At 45.7% G+C, this 17,627-nt stretch overlaps 1 protein-coding gene across 1 annotated transcript in view; it reads left to right on the forward strand.

Annotated features, from left to right (window-relative positions):
* The window catches only part of LOC123083834 (serine/arginine repetitive matrix protein 3), a 39,038-nt gene extending 24,417 nt beyond the window's left edge, over nt 1–14,621 (forward strand). The window contains exons 3-4 of the mRNA XM_044505733.1: nt 12,641–13,101; nt 14,301–14,621. Coding sequence (XP_044361668.1) covers nt 12,641–13,101; nt 14,301–14,398 — 559 coding nt within the window. The 3' untranslated portion in view covers nt 14,399–14,621. The remainder of the gene's footprint in view (nt 1–12,640; nt 13,102–14,300) is intronic.
* Nucleotides 14,622–17,627: the final 3,006 nt, after the last annotated feature.

The raw sequence follows: 17,627 nt of genomic DNA on the forward strand, positions 1-17,627 counted from the left end.
ATTACAGTTTTATAAAACCTAAAAGTAGGTCCTAATTTAGCAATAGTGGTTATGCTACTGATTCATTAATTTCAGGCAACTAAATAGGATATTTTTATACTTTATAAAATAGAGACATTTATTTAATTGTTTTACCTACTGCTTTAATTACCTAAGTGCATTTAAACCTTTTATAAAAATTTGGTTTTCCCACCATAATTTCCTATGAATTAAATGGCTCACTATGAACATTTTAGTTTTAATATTTGAAATTTTTTATTGTTTGCTTGATTTAGAATTTGAATTTGAATCGGTTTTTATAACTAACGCGAGATTAGCAACAATAACGGAGGTGGCGTGGCTCGTTAAAGTGAGATTATTGTAGCTTAATTATCCGAGCATCACAGGTCGGTACCAGGCATCCACTTGTCGCTCTGTGATTCGTCAGGACCAAATTTGCACATTTCATGCAAGTTCGGAGACTGGGTAGAGTCAAATTGCAAGTTGTAAGACTAAAGCACCACATCCAGAGCAAGTTGTAGGACTCCCAAGTGCTTTTAACTCTTTTCCTCTCTTTGTGTATGGCTTTGGATATGCACCTGTTCGTCCACATTTATTTATTTATTATTTCCAGAACCGGCTCCTTGTTTACTTGTCTGAGTTGAACTTTGTGCTGGGGACCGACGGATGCTAGCTAGGAGTAGATGATCTCGGGCCGCCTCTCTCTGTTGTCGCCGTCCGCCTCCAAATGTTGCCACTTGCGAGCGTCTGTCCACCTCATCGCCTTGCCTTGGAAAAAGCATCTTTGTTTCCATTAACGGCAATCCTACTAAACTAGTATTCCTCCATATTCTGCTATTACTGGTCTCGCCATATTCTGCATTATATTAGTAGTACACATTCCCTCCGTTCGAAAAAGTTTGTCTCTCAAATGAATGCATCTAGCATCAAGTTAGTTTAGATACATCGAGACAAATTTGAAACAAGTTTTTTCGGGCGCAGGAAGTACTATTATATTATCTTATAAAAATTAGTCTTCTTGTTGGTTGCCCCTTTTCTTTTCTGCTGGATGTCATGTGACCGGTATCATCTCATCTGTGGGCTGTGCTTTGGTGCCTAGCGCGTATCCTGCTGAGGGGGAGGGAGCACCCATCGCTTTTTTGGACCACAGCTTTGCCCAAAAAATTCATCACAGCTTTGCACCATCTCGCGTATCTTCTCTACTCTATTCATCTTCATCATGTCTCACATGTTTATTATTCTTTTTATTTTCTATGGTTGATGTACACATGCCGTGATACACGATAACATACCCTATGTTTTATATGTAGTACAAAATTCTTCTCACACAACGATCTCACACTTGAATTTTTTAGGGCCAACCATTCTCCGAAGACTCCCGTGTCGCTCCCGCGGGCAGCCCGGGAGTAAGCCCTAGCTGCCGCCACCGGTTCCTCACCTCCGGCTCCTCTCCCCTCGCCGCCGCCGGCATGTGTCGCCGGACAAAGCCCGCGCGGCCTGGCGGCGGCGGGGCCCCTCTCCTCCTCCGTTTCTGGGCTTCGCGGCGCGGGCCGTTCGCCTCGGCGGGAGTGCGTGGGGACGCAATGCTCGTGGCAGCGCGGAAAGACGGCGGCGCGGCAAGTCAATGGCGCGGCGTAGGATGGCTCTGGCACACCGGTCGCGGCGCGAGATGGTTCTGGTGCGCACGTCGCGGCGCGGACACGCGCGGATCTCGTGCCTGGAGAGCGCACTACGGCGCGGCTCGGCTGCGCACGGAGGTGTAGCGCAAGCGTTGGGAAGTCCGGGCGGCCCAGATATGGCAAGCGCAGTGGCACCGGCTCGGGCGTCGCGGCCCCCTCTCCCTTCCCCCGATGGAATCTCGTCTGTGGAGCTTCTGGCGGCGCAGCGCGCCTAGGCTCTGGCGACAGCCCTGCTCTACGGAGGTGGCGGTGGTAGGTTTGCTTCGTCCGGTGGTGCTGCCTGGGTGGCGACAGCTTTGGGCGGTGTTTCTTCCCTCCCTACCCCAGATGGGATCTCGTCCGGCAGAGCTCTGGCGGTGCAGCGCGTAAAGTCTCTGGTGGCAGCCCTGTCTAGTGGTGGGGGTGGTGTTGGGCAGGCAGGCGCCCTCGGAGGCTGCTGGGCACTTGGTGGTGCTGGTAGCGGCAGTGTGGTTCGCCGGGGTGGTGCCGGCTATTCTGGTGATTGTAATACGCCAGTAGTTCATCTACAGTGAAAGTGCAACTATCCCTAGGTGGTTTTGATAATTCATAACAACATATAGCTCATTGAGCTAATGCTATTCCAACATGACTATTTCAGGAAATCTCAATGATTGGCATGGCATGGATGTGAAAGTGGAACCCTCAAAATGCTAAGGACAAATGATTGGCTCAAGCTCAAAAGCTCAAGACTCTTCATTTTATATTTTAGTGATCCAAGATCACATTGAGTCTTTAGGAAAAGCCAATACTATCAAGGAGGGATGAGGTGTTGCTTAATGAGCCTTTTGCTTCATGTGCTTAGTGATATGCTCCAAAACCCTCAACTACTTTCCCATATCCACATATGACCTAAACCCTAAGCCAAACTCGGTCATACCGATTCTTTCTATCCGGCGCCACCGAGTTTCACTTGTCATAAGCCACTGCCAAACCCTAGCAATTCGGTTCTACCGATAGGGATCTCGGTCTCACCGAGAAGGGATTGCAAACTCTCTGTTTCCCTTTCGTAACTTTTCGGTCTCACCGAAAGAGCGAATCGGTCCCACCGAGATTGCAATGTAAACTCTTTGTTTTCCTTTTGTAACTTTTCGGTCTCACCAAAAGAGCAAATCGGTCCCACCGAGTTTGCCTGACCAACTCTCTGGTTAGCTTATTACCAAACTCGGTGTGTAATCGGTCTCACCGAGATTACGTTATGCCCAAACCCTAACCATATCGGTTCTACCGAGTTGCATGTCAGTCCCACCGAAAATCTCTAACGGTCACTAGGTTTACCTTTTCGGTCCAACCGAGTTTGTTGATTCGGTCCCACCGAGATTGGAAAACTGTGTGTAACGGTCGGATTGTGTGGAGGCTATATATACCCCTCCACCTCCTCTTCATTCATGAAGAGAGCCATCAGAACACATACACAATTCCAACTCATATATTCTGAGAGAGAACCACCTACTCATGTGTTGAGACCAAGATATTCCATTCCTACCATATGAATCTTGATCTCTAGCCTTCCCCAAGTTGCTTTCCACTCAAATCTTCTTTCCACAAAATCCAAATCCTATGAGAGAGAGTTGAGTGTTGGGGAGACTATCATTTGAAGCACAAGAGCAAGGAATTCATTACCTACACACCATTTGTTACTTCTTGGAGAGTGGTGTCTCCTAGATTGGCTAGGTGTTACTTGGGAGCCTCCGACAAGATTGTGGAGTTGAACCAAGTAGTTTGTAAGGGCAAGGAGATCGCCTACTTCGTGAAGATCTAACGCTAGTGAGGCAAGTCCTTCGTGGGCGATGGCCATGGTGGGATAGACAAGGTTGCTTCTTCGTGGACCCTTCGTGGGTGGTTGCTTCTTCGTGGACCCTTCGTGGGTGGTTGCTTCTTCGTGGACCCTTCGTGGGTGGTTGCTTCTTCGTGGACCCTTTGTGGGTGGAGCCTTTCGTGGACTCGCGCAACCATTACCCTTCGTGGGTGGATCCCTCCGTGGACTCGTGCAACCATTACCCTTCATGGGTGGAGCCCTCCGTGGACTCGCGCAACCGTTACCCTTCGTGGGTTGAAGTCTCCATCAACGTGGATGTAGGATAGCACCACCTATCCGAACCACGGGAAAAACATCCATGTCTCCAATTGTGTTTGAATTCTCCAAACCCTTCCCTTTACATTCTTGCAAGTTGCATGCTTTACTTTCCGCTGCCAATATACTCTTTGCATGCTTGCTTGAATTGTGTGATGATTGCTTGACTTGTCCTACAATAGCTAAAATCTGCCAAGAACTAAAATTGGGAAAAGGTTAAGTTTTTATTTGGTCAAGTAGTCTAATCACCCCCCCTCTAGACATACTTTCGATCCTACAAGTGGTATCAGAGCTTTGGTCTCCATTTGCTTTGATCTCCATAGCTTTTGGTGGTCATAGCCTTGGTTTCACAACCTAGGAGAGTATGGCGTCTAGCGAGGGAAATTATCACCGTAGAGGTCCTTATTTTGATGGTACTAATTTTGCTAGTTGGAAGCATAAAATGAAAATGCATATTCTTGGACATAACCCCGCCGTTTGGGCTATTGTGTGTGTTGGTTTGCAAGGTGACTTCTTTGATGGGAAAGAACCAAACCGTGAAGCTACCGCGGATGAGTTGAAGATGTTGCAATACAATGCTCAAGCTTGTGATATTCTCTTCAACGGATTGTGCCCCGAAGAATTCAACAAAATCAGCCGTCTTGAGAATGCAAAGGAAATTTGGGACACTTTGATTGATATGCACGAAGGTACCGACTCCGTCAAGGAATACAAGTTGGATGTGCTTCAAAGTCAACTTGACAAGTTCAAAATGAAGGATGGTGAAGGTGTCGCTGAAATGTACTCTAGGCTTGCTCTCATCACAAATGAGATTGCCGGCTTAGGAAGTGAAGAGATGGCCGATAGATTCATCATCAAGAAGATTCTAAGAGCCTTGGATGGAAAATATGATACCGTGTGCACATTGATCCAAATGATGCCCAATTACAAAGATCTCAAGCCAACGGAGGTGATTGGAAGAATTGTTGCTCATGAGATGTCACTTAAGGATAAAGAGGAACTTCACAACAAATCAAGTGGTGCCTACAAAGCCTCATGTGAAGCCCCTACATCATCAAGTGAGAAACAAAACTTCAATGAAGAATTGAGCTTAATGGTGAAGAACTTCAACAAGTTCTACAAGAGTAGAAGCAAAGATAGAAGCTTCAAGTCAAGGTCCTACAATGACAAAAGATCTTCTAGTCGAGAGCGAAACTACTACAGTTGTGGAAGACCCGGACACTATTCCAATGAGTGTACGGCTCCCTACAAGAGAAGAGAAGATTCTCCAAAAAGAAGAAGCAAAGAATCACCACCAAGAGAGAGAAGGAGTAGAGATGATCGTTATGAACGAAGATACTCACGGAGAAGCAAGGATTCGGAAAGGAAGGAAAAATCATCAAGGAGCTACACAAAACGAAGACATCAAGCTCATGTTGGTGAATGGGTATCCGGCTCCGACTCCGACAGCCACTCTGAGAGAAGTTATCACTCCGACTCCGAAGATACTCAAGATGAAGGTGTTGCCGGTCTAACACTTGTGTCAACCAACTCCTACGACATATTTGACTCACCAAATGAAGGAATTGGAAGATGCTTCATGGCCAAAGGTCCTAAGGTAACACACCCCGAGTATGTTGATTTCAATAGCAATGAAGATGACTTGTTAGGTGATGATTTGCTTGTTGACAACTCTAGTGATGAATACTATGATGAAACATCAATTGATCATGCTAAATCCAATATTGTTGCTTCTAGTAGTTCTCTTGATTCCACTAATGATTCTCTTAGCCAAGTTACACTTGAGCAAGAAAATAGCTTATTGAAGGGAATTATAGAGAAAGGAGTGTACAAAAGCCTTGCCGGGAGTAAGCAATTCGAGGAAATTGTGCGCAAGCAAGGAATGCACCGGAAGAATCAAGGTGTTGGTTTTGAACGAAAGTTCAATGCCAATGAAGTTTAGTGGGAAGAAGATCAATACCCCAAGACAAAGTTTGTTCCTCAACAAGATAAGTATGATACTTCTTTCAAGGGGACACAAGCTCAAGATGATCTTCCACCACAAGACTACAAGCAAAAAGGCAAGGACAAGCTTCAAGAGGAAATTGATGCATTTGAAGAAGCTCCTAAGACCTTAGTCAAGTGGATTCCCAAGACTACTTCAAGTTCCACTTCATCAAATACGACTACAACTCCAAGGATTCCCATCAAGATGGTGTGGATCCAAAAGAAGAAGAACTAGAGAGTTCTTGAGGGTGACTCCGCCAACATACTTCACTCTTATCATTTTGGCAAGAACAAGTGCAATCAACTTCCACATCTTGCACTAGTTCAAGGAGTCACAAACCCTCTTGTTGGTAAGACAAGGGACAAGGTAACCTAAAAGTTTTCATGGACATCATCTTGTGTGTGCATCACTCTATGTCTATGGATATCCTTGTTTATTCCTTGTGGGACTAACCCATGTAGGTATTGAAAGTGCAATTCACTCAAATGGATAGCTCCAAGTGATCTACATCAACATTGAGCATCCACATCTTCAACATCTACATGAAGTCATCATCGACAAAACCCGAGGTTAGTTCATCCCTCTAAGGGGGGATATCACATCTAGGGGAGCTTTACTCTAAGACTTGAGCTAAAGCAACTCTAAAGATGTGAACACAACAATGCTTTATGTAAAAGTGGTAACCCCACTTGAGCTTAAACGATGAGTATGACCTATGATCAAGTGCTCTCACTTGACTCCTAAGTCAATATACTCATATATAGATGACCTTGTCATCGCAAATTGCTTGATAGATGCTAGAATTGGTTGTGCATGCCTTGTCACATATTTCATTTGCCATCTTATTGTGTGAGCATGCTGGTTGCATATTTTACTCATTCGAGGACATCCACTTGTTGTTTTGATTGTTTGGTTTTATTTCCTTTTGCAAAGTGGATGGACAAGAATGCCTAAGAACCTCCTCTAGCTATCTATGCTTTTCTCGTCTCAAACTCTATTCATGCTACATCACAAAATTTGATCAAGTCAGATTCGAACCACTCTGTGTGAGGAGCGCTGGGAGTCCCCGATTCGTCATAGACTTAAACTCCCAAAACCTCTTTATGATTCTCGGTCTGACCGATACCCTACTTTCGGTCCTACCAAGATCATTAAGTTGATCTAGGTTTTCGATCTCGGTGCAACCGATTTGAACCATTCGGTCACACCGAGTTGCAACAACTATATACAGTTTTGCATCTCGGTGCCACCGAGTTGTTCCACTCGGTCACACCGACAGGGTCGGGCTATATATAGTCACGGGCAAAAATTTGGAAATTTCTCCGAACCCCTTCGCCCGCGCGATAGCCTGCTCTGCCAACTTGGTCTCCGGATCGTCTCCTCGCCGCCAGCCGCCTCCAGTCGCTGGTCTCCGTCGCCGTCAACGGAAATTCAACCCCACCGTTGCCGCCGTAGCGAGTCTCCGCCGAACTAGGGTATGGACTCGATCTTTGTGCTATTCCCCAATCCGATTCTTAGCACATTGTGATCATCATGATTCTTGCCACGTTTGTTAAACTTCTATCCAGTCAATGAACTCGTAGATTAGGTTTAATTCGAAAATTTTAGGGTTAGGTTTCCGCCGAAACAATCTCGGACCCACCGAGTTGAAAAACTTGGTTCCACCGATTTGGCTTATGCCATTGCACAAGTGAGACTCGGTCTGACCGAGAATTACTTATCGGTGTGACCGATTTTGGAACTCTGTGAAACCCTAGCAGTCTCGGTGCCACCGAACTGTGACTCGGTCTGACCGAGTTCACTAGTTTAGGTGCCAAAACTGCTTCGGTATCACCAAGTTTAGAAATCGGTAGATCCGAGATGCTTTCAGTGGGAAACTAAAACTAAGTTTTTGAATTATCCTTTTGCAAAAAATCTCTGCATTTTGTGATGCTTATCCACTCTATCTCATCTATAACCTATTCACAGGGTCAGCAGTCAGAGTTTGCATCATGCCAGACCAAAGTGATAGCTAGAACTTGTCAGAGCAGCAAGTGCAGATGAGTGAGGGCACTAGTCCCTCAAGTTCCTCAGATGATGGCAGCAGGAGCACCCCTAGCAATCTGCCTAAAGCTGCCACAAGACAGAGAAAGAAGAGAACCTCAGACTCAGAAGATGAGGATTATGTGGCAGAAGAGGAAGCAACTTCCAAGAGAGTTGAGCCAGCACAGGGCATAAAACCAGGGATGAAGATCAAAAGGCCAGCAGGCAGGCAGCCTATGCCAAAGGCCAGAGCCTCAACTCAGATTCCTGAAAAGCCTGCAACCATAGAGCCAGTTGCTGCTGAAGGAAAGAAAAGGAAGGAAAGGGTCAAGAAGACCGTAGCCAGAGTGCTTGGAAAGGCTTCCATCATGGAAGAAGAGGAAAAAGAAGAGGTTGCTGCACCAGCACCTAAGGCACCTAAGCTTATGGGTGATGCTGTAAGATCAGGGGCTGCTGCATCCAAGCCCAAAGAAGCACCCAAAGCCGCCTCCAAGCCCAAGACAGCACCAAAGAGAAATACGAGGAGCATACCTGCAACTGAGAAGAACAAGGCCCTAGTGCCTGAAGCTGCTGAAGAAGATGATGAAGAGCATGTTCTGAGAAAGCTCAAGCCCAAGATCCCATACCACAATGATGCTCACCCTGTGGCTGAGGACATGAAGCTCAGAAGAGACTCAGGGCTGAGGAAGTGGAGAGAAGCAGACCCATATGCTTCATGGAGAAGAACTGCTGTTGATTACAGGTTTCACACCAAGGAACAGCAAGATTTCTATGAGACAGTTTTGTTGGACAAGAAGCCCATAGTTTGTGACATGAGATGGGTCAATTAGGAGTACATCAAGGACAATGAAGAACACTACCCTGGAGTGTATGACAGCTTCAATGCTTGTGGAGTAGCAGACTTTGTTGGGCGGAAGCTCACAAAGTGGAACGAGGAACTCATTATGCAATTCTACTCCACAACACATTTCTACCCAGATGGAAAGATCACATGGATGTCTGAAGATACGAGGTACCAATCTACTGTTGCTGAGTGGGCACAGCTCATCAATGCCCCAGAGGAGCATGAGGATGACTTGGATATCTATGCCAAGAAGAAGATGGACCACAACTCTATGTCCAGTATGTACAAGGAAATTCCAAACGAGGCACTTGATACTTTCAAGTTTGGGTCTGTGCATTATCTTCTGTCAGGGCTGCCAACCATTAACTGGATCCTTAGGCACACTCTATTTCCCAAGTCAGGTGATCACAAGATGATCAGGGGCCACGCGATCAACTTGCTTCATATCTTTGACGTGCCACAGAAATTCAAAGTCATGAGCCTCATCGTAGAAACAATCAAGAGGACTGCAGCAGACCAGAAGAGGAGCTGTGGATATGCCCCTCAGATCCAGGAGCTGATCAACTCCAAGATGGGCACATGCATATACCTTTTGGATAAAGAACATTTGCCCATTCATCCAGATTTTGAAGATAATCAAGTGGTCATGACTGAGAATGAGCCATCATCTGCCCAAGCACAAGCCAAGAAGGAGAAGGCGAGGAAGGAGAAAGCTGCCAAGATGCCTACTCAAGAGGAGGCATCTGAATATTTCCTGAAAACCAAACAAGAGCAGCTTGGTTACTTGATTGCATCCACCCTGCGGATTGAGCAAGGACTAGCCACCCTAACTCAGAACTAGGCAAGCTTAGAGAGGATCATGGAACAAAAGTTTTATGACTTGGATGTCAAAGTGACAGAGATTCAGACTGTAGTGGAGCAGCTCCAGGATGACATGCAGGAGAGGAGAGGCAAGCCTACAACTGATGCCTTTGCCAGAGTGCCACGAGGTCCGAGGTCGTCTGCAGTGCCAGTTACCACGTCTGCACCAGCTACAGCCTCAGTTCCACCAGCTCCAGCGTCCACTTCAGCCTCGACTCCGACCACGTCTACAGAAGGCTTCGTCCTTGGAGTGCTCCGGACTCCACCACCACCTGAAGATCAAGCCTGAGTGTCAACTTAGCACTATGCATTTTCTAGGAACTTTTTGGTAACTTGTTGCCAAAGGGGGAGAAAATGTATAGATCATAGGCTTCGAGAAAGAGTGTTGCTTTTATTCTCTCTTGTTTTATTTGGTGGTTTTTCGAACTTTGTTTGCTTTTGTGTGAGATACTATGTCATTGCTCGTGAGACATTGACAATCATGTGTTTGATCATAAGCTACACTTAATGTTTTCTTAATATTATCATCTTATCTATCTTATGTGATCATTCACTATTCTTGGTGATGAGTGCATGTATTTCATTCTTACCATTTTAAGCGCTCCACCAAGATGTATGTGACATGGAAGAATAACCCATGACTCTAACTCTTTGTGCATTTGCAGTCCAAAGCAAATTTTAAATATGCACAAATTTAGGGGGAGCTCTTACTTGTCACATACTTCTCAAAGCGACGATATATTTCATGCTTATTATCATTTGTCGAAGCTTTGATCTATATGTTGTCATCAATTACCAAAAAGGGGGAGATTGAAAGTGCAACTATCCCTAGGTGGTTTTGGTAATTCATAACAACATATAGCTCATTGAGCTAATGCTATTTCAAGATGACTATTTCAGGAAATCTCAATGATTGGCATGGCATGGATGTGAAAGTGGAACCCTCAAAATGCTAAGGACAAAGGATTGGCTCAAGCTCAAAAGCTCAAGACTCTTCATTTTATATTTTATTGATCCAAGATCACATTGAGTCTTTAGGAAAAGCCAATACTATCAAGGAGGGATGAGGTGTTGCTTAATGAGCCTTTTGCTTCATGTGCTTAGTGATATGCTCCAAAACCCTCAACTACTTTCCCATATTCACATATGACCTAAACCCTAAGCCAAACTCGGTCACACCGATTCTTTCTATCCGGCGCCACTGAGTTTCACTTGTCATAAGCCACTGCCAAACCCTAACAATTCGGTTCTATCGATAGGGATCTCGGTCTCACCGAGAAGGGATTGCAAACTCTCTGTTTCCCTTTCGTAACTTTTCGGTCTCACCGAAAGAGCGAATCGGTCCCACCGAGATTGCAATGTAAACTCTTTGTTTCCCTTTGGTAACTTTTTGGTCTCACCGAAAGAGCAAATCGGTCCCACCGAGTTTGCCTGACCAACTCTCTGGTTAGCTTATTACCAAACTCGGTCTCACCGAGTTTGTGTAATCGGTCTCACCGAGATTACGTTATGCCCAAACCCTAACCATATCGGTCCTACCGAGTTGCATGTCAGTCCCACCGAAAATCACTAACGGTCACTAGGTTTACCTTTTCGGTCCGACCGAGTTTGTTGATTCGGTCCCACCGAGATTAGAAAACTGTGTGTAACGGTTGGATTTTGTGTGGAGGCTATATATACCCCTCCACCTCCTCTTCATTCGTGGAGAGAGCCATCAGAACACATACACAATTCCAACTCATATGTTCTGAGAGAGAACCACCTACTCATGTGTTGAGACCAAGATATTCCATTCCTACCATATGAATCTTGATCTCTAGCCTTCCCCAAGTTGCTTTCCACTCAAATCTTCTTTCCACAAAATCCAAATCCTATGAGAGAGAGTTGAGTGTTGGGGAGACTATCATTTGAAGCACAAGAGCAAGGAGTTCATTACCTACACACTATTTGTTACTTCTTGGAGAGTGGTGTCTCCTAGATTGGCTAGGTGTTACTTGGGAGCCTCCGACAAGATTGTGGAGTTGAACCAAGGAGTTTGTAAGGGCAAGGAGATCGCCTACTTCGTGAAGATCTACCGCTAGTGAGGCAAGTCCTTCATGGGCGATGGCCATGGTGGGATAGACAAGGTTGCTTCTTCGTGGACCCTTCGTGGGTGGTTGCTTCTTCGTGGACCCTTCGTGGGTGGTTGCTTCTTCGTGGACCCTTCATGGGTGGAGCCCTCCGTGGACTCGCGCAACCATTACCCTTCGTGGGTGGAGCCCTCCGTGGACTCGCGCAACCATTACCCTTCGTGGGTGGAGCCCTCCGTGGACTCGCGCAACCGTTACCCTTCGTGGGTTGAAGTCTCCATCAACGTGGATGTAGGATAGCACCACCTATCCGAACCACGGGAAAAACATCCGTGTCTCCAATTGCGTTTGAATTCTCCAAACCCTTCCCTTTACATTCTTGCAAGTTGCATGCTTTACTTTCCGCTGCCAATATACTCTTTGCATGCTTGCTTGAATTGTGTGATGATTGCTTGACTTGTCCTACAATAGCTAAAATCTGCCAAGAACTAAAATTGGGAAAAGGTTAAGTTTTTATTTGGCCAAGTAGTCTAATCACCCCCTCTAGACATATTTTCGATCCTACAAATAATCGCACACTAATGGTGCCATGTCATCATAATTAATTTGCGAAACCGCACTTCAGTCCAAATAGAGTTCAAATTCAAAATTTAAATTAAAGTCAAAATAAAATTTCTTCAAACCAAAAAACTAAAATGTTCCTTAGGTTGGAAATATTCACTGCATAATTGTCTTACATTAAACAAACATTTTGGAGATGCTTAGAATGCCACCGGAAATTACAACAGCATACCAGCGGCCAATTGTTTGATCTTTTCAATTTCTAAAAATAGTTGAGCTCTCCCAAATACTTTGAAACTTTTTGTGCCAGCCCATAATATTGCAAGTAATTGTGGGTCAATTTCACATTGAACCAAAGATCAAGTGTGGCCAAATAAAAAAATGCAAACAACGGTGAAAAGGGAAAACAGTAAAGGAAATTAAAAGGTATAAGATAAGAGAGTACCCCGGGCTTTTAACCATCTGGCAACAGCATGGCCCAAGGCCCGCCTAAATCCCCCTTAACTTAGCCGATCGTGAGCCCAGCCTCTCGGTCGATCCCATCTCTCCCGATCCCCTCGCTCCTTGCCTCTTTCCTCCTCGCGCCGCCACCCACAGAGGGAAGCGTTCACGCTCTCGCTTGACCAACTTTCATGCTCGCCTTGCCGTGCCGCCCGGCCGTGCTGCCCCGCAGCTCCTCCCGCCGTCCTCGCACCGCCACCTAGATCTCCGCGCCCGGTCGTGGGCGGCGCTCACCGGCGCGCGTGTGCGCTCACCTGAGCCGCCCGTCCACCGCCTCGTCACCGGCGGCCCCCGCCTAGTCGGCCACCGAAGCAAGCCGGCCAACACCACCGGCTCCTTCTACGCGACGCCCGTACCCTCCTCCGCCGGCAGGCCCGCACCCATGTCGAGCGGGGGAGCTCGCGCCAGAGCCTTCCTCCCCAAAGCCATGGCGTCCACTGTGGATGCACCATCTCCGTCGCGCCCTCCTTCTACTCACCATCGCTGTGAGCCCTCACGTCTTCCCCTCTCTCCCCTAGCTCGAATGCATGCCGTCTCGTGAAACCCCCGCGTTGTCGTCCACCATGACTGCAGCCACACCAGCACCCCACGCCCCCTGCGCTTACATGCGGACCCACACGCATCTTCCCTGCGCCCTCGTGCCCACGGCCGCGCGCCCCGCCGGCGCTGTCAGCGACCTCGCTCCCCTGTTGCCCGCTGCAGCGTTGCTGCCGTTATTGCTTCTGCTGACGATGCTTGCCATGTTGCTGCTGCTTTAGCTGCTGCTATACTCTGCTGCCCAGCCGCCGCTGTTGCTCTAGCTGCTCCTGGCCGCTACGTACTGCTGCTCCAGCCACTACTAATGGCCGTGGCCATGGCCTAACACATGGTGTGTGCGTCTGTGGGCAAAGCCACCAATAACCGGCCTGTGCAATTAGCTTAGGTGCTAATTTATAGTTAGGTTAACTACTAGCCAATGACAATGGACCCCACTACTAGTTAATCTAATTTAATTAAAGTCTAGTTTACTCATAGACAATGACATATGGGACCTGCCTACACTATTCATCCTTTGACTATTCAATCTTTGACTAGGTCAACCCACCCCATTGGCCCCACTGTCATACTCATAGGCTAGAGTAACACTAGGTAACACTAGGTGACAAAAGTATTTACAGTTTTATTTTTCGAATTAATATTAGTTCTAGAAATCTAGAAAATCATTTAAACTTTAAAAATTAATATAAAATAAACCATAAATCATATGCAAATAATTTATATATGAAAGTTGCTCAGAAAGACGAGGCAAATTCGAATACGTAGTCCGTTCATCCCTCACTTGAACCGGATACTTAAGAAAACTCACCCTTTCAAGTGCCAGATACAACCCGGTGATCGCTCTTTAACATGGCGATGAAGAGAGGATCGCCGTGTAGGATTATGCTATGCGATGACACTTGGTGAACTTACCATCTACTCCCTTCTATTTGATTCAAGATGGAGTCTGCCAGAAGCGTAGTCTTCGATAGGACTAGCTATCCCCCTCTTATTCTGGCATTCTGCGGTTCAGTCCACAGATACTACCATTTTCATTGATACCAATGCATATGTAGTGTAGATCCTTGCTTGCGAGTACTTTGGATGAGTACTCACGGTTGCTTTGCTCCCCCATTTCCCCCTTTCTTTACCTGGTTGTTGCGACTAGACATTGGAGCCCAGGAGCCAGACGCCACCGACGACGAATCCTACTACATTGGAGGTCCCTACTACTACGTGCAGGCTGCCAATGACGACCGGAAGTAGTTTAGAAGGATCCCAGACAAGTGGCCTACGCCTCTTTCGATCTGTATCCCAGTTTGTACTAGCCATCTTATGGCAACTTGTTTAACTTATGTCTGTACTCAGATATTGTTGCTTCCGCTGACTCGTCTATGATCGAGCACTTGTATTTGAGCCCTCAAGGCCCCCAGCTTGTATTATGATGCTTGTATGACTTATTTATTTTTAGAGTTGTGTTGCACTGGTATGCATCAGTCCTAAATAAACGGTTTTAACCCCTTTCCGCGACGGCATTCGAAACCGTCGCCAAGTGAGTGTGGGCGATAGGGGGTCCTTCCCACACGACCCAGAAACCGTTGGGGATATGCCCTTCTGGCACACACGCTCGACAAAATGAGGTCATGTGTGACCAGCGAGCACTCAAATACAGAAATACGTACAGTAGTGCTAAAAAATACAATTATATGGCGAAATTGTTTCCGGCCGCAAGTACATCCGACACAGTCAGTCCCCGCTAAACGTTTCCGTTTGTATATACATCCCACACAGTCGCTATAAGGAAAACGTTTGCGCAAGGTGGTGTAATGCAAACAATTTTAAAAAGAATGTCGTGTGTGATTGTTCATTGATCCAACACGGTTTATTCCTAGAAACTGTGTGTGTTGCCTGAGGTCATCGCCCACGGTGTTTTTCTCATTAACCGTTTGCAATAGGAAAACCCAATTAGCAAGCTAATTGGCCAATTAGTGGGCTAATTGCCCTATTATTAATAATCCATTTACTAATCTAATTGACATTCATATTAAGCACATAATATGTTCCATTTCCATATTAAGGAAGCAGGATTTCATAATTGAAATACATCGGAGTACAACATGATATAGCTTCAGCACTCAGCTACCCCATTACACAACTGTACCAGCAGCAAGTTTCACATGCAACATCTAGAACCTTTTGAAATTAGCATCACAGACGGTACATAGAGAGATGCATCTCATTTGAAAAATTGCCGAAGCATAAGGCGAATATTGAGCCTTCATTCATGTTGAAGGTCTTTGCAACTTTAGGCCAGTGCCTATCGATGATTGACCGTCCATCCTTCGACCTCTTCAGAAACACTTCAATATTGAACCGTGGGCGTTGTATGAAAACTTTCCTCGCCTCCTAACCACATAGGTGGTTTGAGAGGTAATCATTAGTGAACACTGAAAACAAGGATGTGCATAAATATCTTCTCTATATTGGAAATGGGGCAAAGGAATAAAAAAGGCAAGGTATAATAGTTAGTATCATCTTGTAAACCTCAGTGCTTCCGATTGTTTCCCTACAACACATATAGTCATCAGGTTAAGTAAGGGTTCGCATGCTATCAGTAAAATATGTTGATGAAAAATAAGCATATTGCAAATTCATCAGATTAATTCAAGCCACATGGAAAACCCATTTATCCAAACCAAGCATGATTAAGAACTAGGAAATATAGCACTTGTATATGTTTCTCATGTATTAAGTGCAACCAAATTCGATTTATTCCTCACATGGTATACAATAACAGAATGCATCCACAACAATTGAACATCACATTACAGAATTGAACCAAGAAGTTAACTAAACACCACAACAAATGAACTAGACGTTAACTGAGCACCACATTGCACAATATAACATACTCCTAATAAAAGATCAGACAGTTAACCAAACCAAGTATGCTTAACAACTTGGAAATATAGCAATTGTATTTGTTTCTCATGTATTTAGTACAGCCAAATTTGATTTATTCCTCACATGGTATACAATAACAGAATGCAGCCACAACAATTGAACATCGCATTGCAGAATTGAACCAAGCAGTTAACTAAACACCACAACAAATGAACCAAACGTTAACTGAGCACCACATTGCACAATATAACGATACTCCTAATAGAAGATCAGATAGTTAACCAAACCAAGCATGCTTAACACCATGGAAATATAGCAATTGTATTTGTTTCTCATGTATTTGGTACAGCCAAATTCGATTTATTCCTCACATGGTATACAATAACAGAATGCAGCCACAACAATTGAACATCGCATTGCAGAATTGAACCAAGCAGTTAACAAAACACCACAACAAGTGAACCAAGCCACAACAAATGAACCAAGGAGTTAACTAAACACCAATTGAACAATATAACATACTCCTAATAGAAGATCAGACAGTTAACCAAACCAAGAATGCTTAACAACTTAGAAATATTGCACCCTGAAGAATTGAACATCACATTTGCAGAATTGAACCAAGCAGTTAATTGAACACCACATTGCACGACATATAGGACATATACACTATAGGAAAAGATTGCATGGTAAAAGTAGATAGCACAATTCACTAGAATTTGTTAAGGAAAGGCAGTAGCTAGCAAACTGAACATGGGTCCTTATAGTGAGCTAATAAGACAAGCTACTCCTCATTGTCGTAGATATCGATGACGATTGGCTCCTTGGACATGGAAGAGGGCGAGACCTCCGCATCATGGGTGCCCTCATTGTAGTGGTGAGTTTCCTGAGCCGCTCCGGGCACCAACCTACTGGCTCTCGAGATGAGGTAAGCACGTGCACGCTGAGAAAATACCTCATAGTCTTCGTCGAAGGCACCAACGGTGGCCTCGAGAAAACGCCACGAACTGTCGTTTAAAGCAACAAACCGCGTCGCGGCATCGGCGTGCGAGGCGTCAACAATGGCCTCGACGGCGAGGTGCTCCTCCAAGATCTGGGGGTCGGCACGAATGGCAGCCATCGCGACCTCATCCACGCATGCGGCCGTGATTTGCTTCTCCGCTGCCAAATGCTCCTTGAGGTCCTGGCTATACTGCGTGCACCATGGCTTAGGCCAGTGCTTATTTGGTGGAGGGGTCGGGGATTTGGGTGGAAGGTGTCGCGCTCGCGTCGGCGGTCGGTGAGGGAATCATGGACTAAGGGGTCCTCGGGCGTCCGACCTGTTGGACGTGGGCCGGACTAATGGGTTGTGAAGAAACAAGACCGAAGACTCTCTCCTGTGTCCGTATGGGACTCTCCTTGGCGTGGGAGGCAAACTTTCCAACCCAATATGAAGATTCCTTTCTTTGTAACTGACCTTGTACAACCCTAGTCCCCTCCGGTGTCTATATAAACCGGAGGGCTTAGTCCGGATAGATATACAATCATAATCATAGTCATACAGGCTAGACTTCTAGGGTTTAGCCATTACGATCTCGTGGTAGATCAACTT

The sequence above is a fragment of the Triticum aestivum genome, chromosome 4A (assembly GCF_018294505.1).
Source record: "Triticum aestivum cultivar Chinese Spring chromosome 4A, IWGSC CS RefSeq v2.1, whole genome shotgun sequence".
Taxonomy (NCBI): Eukaryota; Viridiplantae; Streptophyta; class Magnoliopsida; order Poales; family Poaceae; genus Triticum; species Triticum aestivum.